Raw genomic sequence first — 3534 nt, 5'->3', positions numbered from 1 at the left:
TTGGGAAACTTTCAAAAAAATTGAAAAAAAAATAGAAAAATGGATTTCGAAAAAATAAAAAAAAATTCAAAAAAAAAAAAAAAGAAAGAAAGAAAAAGGAATAAGATGAACCTGTTTACACTTCAATTATTTTACATCTATCTGACACTGTTTTAAGAAAGGTTAGAAAACTTGATTCTACAAAAGAGCTTTGGCAAAAGTTGAAAGACTTATATTTGCTTAAGTCTACTCCTAATAAGTTGTACTTGCTTAAACGATTTTTCATTTTTAAAATGGATTCTTCAAAAGATCTTGATGACAATTTGAACTTTTTAACAAACTTGTTCAATATATTGTTACTTGTAATAAAAAGATGTCTGAAACATATAAGGCCATCATTTTGCTTAATTCAATGCTTGATTCATATATAGAGGTTAAGAACGCAATTAAGTATGGTAGGGACACTTTAATACCTAAGATTGTCATAGATTCTCTTAAGAATAAGGAGATAGAGATTAAGGCTGAAGAAGACGATAAGAGGAGTGGTGAGTTACATATGATGAGTAGTAGAATGAAGTTTAAGTAAATGAATTTGGGTAGACCTAAGACAGTAGTTATTCCAGTAGTGACTCAAGTGATGAGGGTAGTAAAAAGAATGGAAAAGGACAGAACAAGTCTAGTGGTTACAGTATTACAGCTATGATAAGTTTGGACATTTTATTAGGGACTGTCCCAAGAAGGATAAATAGAAGGGTAAGATGAGAGGTGAGGCAAATTTGGCAATAGAATCGAGTAATGACCCTAGTGGGATTTATTTAGAGTAAACCTAGTTGCTGCATGTACATCTGTGTGTAATCCTTTCTACATGTGTGATTGCTTAATTCTGTTGCATGATTGTATGTTGCATTTCAATGTGTTTGATATGTGCATTGGCATAAATTGGAGTGATCTTATTACTTGTTGTAACTGTTTCTATGGATAGTGGGTTCAGATGCATTGGTAGTAAGTTATTTGTCTATTTGTGACATGGAGTATAGATGCCTAGGAGTACATTGGTGGTTTGTATCGGGGATGTGGAGTGTGAGATTTAGATCACGAGTGGAGAGGTGATTAAATGTTTAGAATCTTTTATTTGTGAAGAGACCCTAATTAGATGGAGTGTAAGAAGAGCACTTCTATTACTTTTGTTAGGTAGAGACCCATTATCCACGTAGGTTAGAAGAAGTGATGTGGTGATAAAGGATTATCCCATGGACTTAGGATCTATTGTAACTTACAAGTTAGACATAAGTTGAATGATCAGTCTAGTAAGTATGGTGGGCGATGAGAGGAGATATATATTCTCGACGTGTTAACAACACGGAATGAGATAAGACAAGAGTGGTGAAATCTTTTCACGGGGTTATTTATGCATTTGTTGCATAGGTGTTTGGTCGTGTGTTGGATTACTTGGTGTTAATTTGTTGTTCTATGTAAACGTGTTGTTTGAAAAGATCTATATTTATTATCTTATATTATATCGCCATTGCATGTTTACTTGTTCTTGACTGATTACTGTGAATATCTACTTCTACTTTGGGTGTTCTTGACCATAGCCCCGGTGAGTACATGAACCAGGTATGATATGTGTTTCAAGTTGAAAACAAAAGGTAATGTCTGTGATACCAATTTTATTGGACTGCCTTGATTGGGCATCAAGGTAGAAATTTGTTGGATTTTGTTATCTAATAAATTTCGGACTATGATGTTAACGTGGAAATATATATTTCATAGGCCTAAACTGATAAATGAAATAATTATCAATAATCAAGTCCAAATGCGCTATCCGACCCCTTTATATTACCTTGTGGATGATTTTGAATCTTAGCACATTTAGCTTTATTATTGGTCCAATTAAAAGCCTAACCTAACCCTATTTATATGGTTTTAACACTATATGTTTGGTTGTATGATTTGCATGTATGAGAGGATGAAAAACGGCTACCATAGAAGAGAAAACCCGGCTGCCTTTATAGTATCAAAAACCGGCGAACTAACTTTGTGTTTTAGCCTTCATCTCGTGTCTTCTTCCATTGCTTTTACTTTTGCCTTTGTGGTTGCAAATCATCACCGTTATCTTGTCATTTGTAAGTGAGATTGAGAAGCAATCGAGGTAAATATATTTATTGTAGATTGGAGCCGGTTGGATTGGTTATTTGATAAAGAAAGGTAACGTTAGATTGAGCCCGAAAAATACCAATTTGATGATCTTTGGAGTGAGCTTTCGCGACAAATATCTTACTATTCAATTCTCCTGAAGACAATAAACTTAGAAAATTCATCTTTTGGGTTCTTAAAGATTAAGTGAAATATTTAATAGGGTAATGGTGTTGATAAGAGAAAAGGGAAGAACTCCCGATGTGCTTTATTTGGATTCCATAAAATCTCCCAGAATGTTTGAATATAGCTTAGGGGACGACTGATTCTGGTGAACTTGTTAGAAAGTTTTCAGCACACAGTTTTTTATACTGTGCAAAAGAATGATCCAAATTCTACAATTTTTTTTAAACAATATTCATGATAAAATGAGCTAAAAATGAATTTAGGAAAATCCAATATGTGTAGTTTGGCTTGAAGGGGAGCAAATTTCGCAGTCATGGTAGCATCTGATCTAGGAGCGAATGCATCAAACCAAAATTCGGCAATTCGAAAGTGGGAAAAGGAAAAAAGCATGAACAATCTGAAAAACTAGCCATTTCAGCTTAGAAATGTAAACCAAAACAAACAGAAATTTCGGGACTTGAATGACACTTAAAAATATCCGTTTCATGTACCTCCGCGCGGGAATGAAGCATTTGACGCACTTCGGAACGGACGGAGTCTTTGACATCTTGAAAGGCTCCGTGGTGCCACTGCGGGTGCCCTGGGTCTCTCCTATATGCCTGTGCCGCCGATTCTGATACTTCTACTATCAAACTCAACAAAAGTGCTATTAAATAGTAGCTCATAATCCGTATCATCCTATAAGAAATCGAAATAAAAATCAAAAGGAAAACGAAAATAGATCCCTAATATTGAGTCGTCTTCTCTGTTTCTCCTTGTGTGGATTGAAGTTTACAGTTGAAGAAAGCGGACTTAGGAATTTGGAGAGGACTGACCTGAATTCCAGAACTGCCCCCATTTGGTTCCAAATGGGTTGAAACGCGCAAATGTCCAGGTAGCTGTGAAAATGGGGCTCGTGGACGGTAAAATCACGAGCCTGAGCCGAGCTCGAGCTGAAGCTTAAAAGGCGAGCATCTCGTGGGCTCGTGGATCGTCATGAGCCCATAATTAAAGTGACCAAAATGGTCACCTTTTATAAAAAGTGATTGTTTTAATCACTTTTTCAGTGACCAAACGGTCACTAAATTTATTTTTTTTTATTTCCCCCCTTTACTATAAATACTCCTTAATCTCTCTTTATTTTTTTTATATCAATTACTCAATTTACTCCAACTCTATTAACTCTCTTTTATTATATCAATTATCGAGTTTTTACTTTCTTATGCAGTTAGGGATGTCAAAAGGGTCGAGTTG

General features: G+C 35.2%; 1 protein-coding gene across 2 annotated transcripts in view; it reads right to left on the bottom strand.

Annotated features, from left to right (window-relative positions):
- LOC111388286 overlaps nucleotides 1-3160 on the bottom strand; it is an 11872-nt gene extending 8712 nt beyond the window's left edge. For both annotated transcript variants that reach the window (XM_023012970.1, XM_023012971.1), the window contains exon 1: nucleotides 2793-3160. In XM_023012970.1, the coding sequence (XP_022868738.1) occupies nucleotides 2793-2978 (186 nt within the window). In that variant the 5' untranslated portion in view covers nucleotides 2979-3160. The remainder of the gene's footprint in view (nucleotides 1-2792) is intronic.
- Nucleotides 3161-3534: the final 374 nt, after the last annotated feature.

Source organism: Olea europaea, unplaced genomic scaffold, assembly GCF_002742605.1.
Source record: "Olea europaea var. sylvestris unplaced genomic scaffold, O_europaea_v1 scaffold481, whole genome shotgun sequence".
NCBI classification, from domain to species: domain Eukaryota; kingdom Viridiplantae; phylum Streptophyta; class Magnoliopsida; order Lamiales; family Oleaceae; genus Olea; species Olea europaea.
The sequence above is the reverse complement of the archived record's forward strand: the minus strand, read 5'-3'. Positions and strand labels throughout refer to the sequence as shown.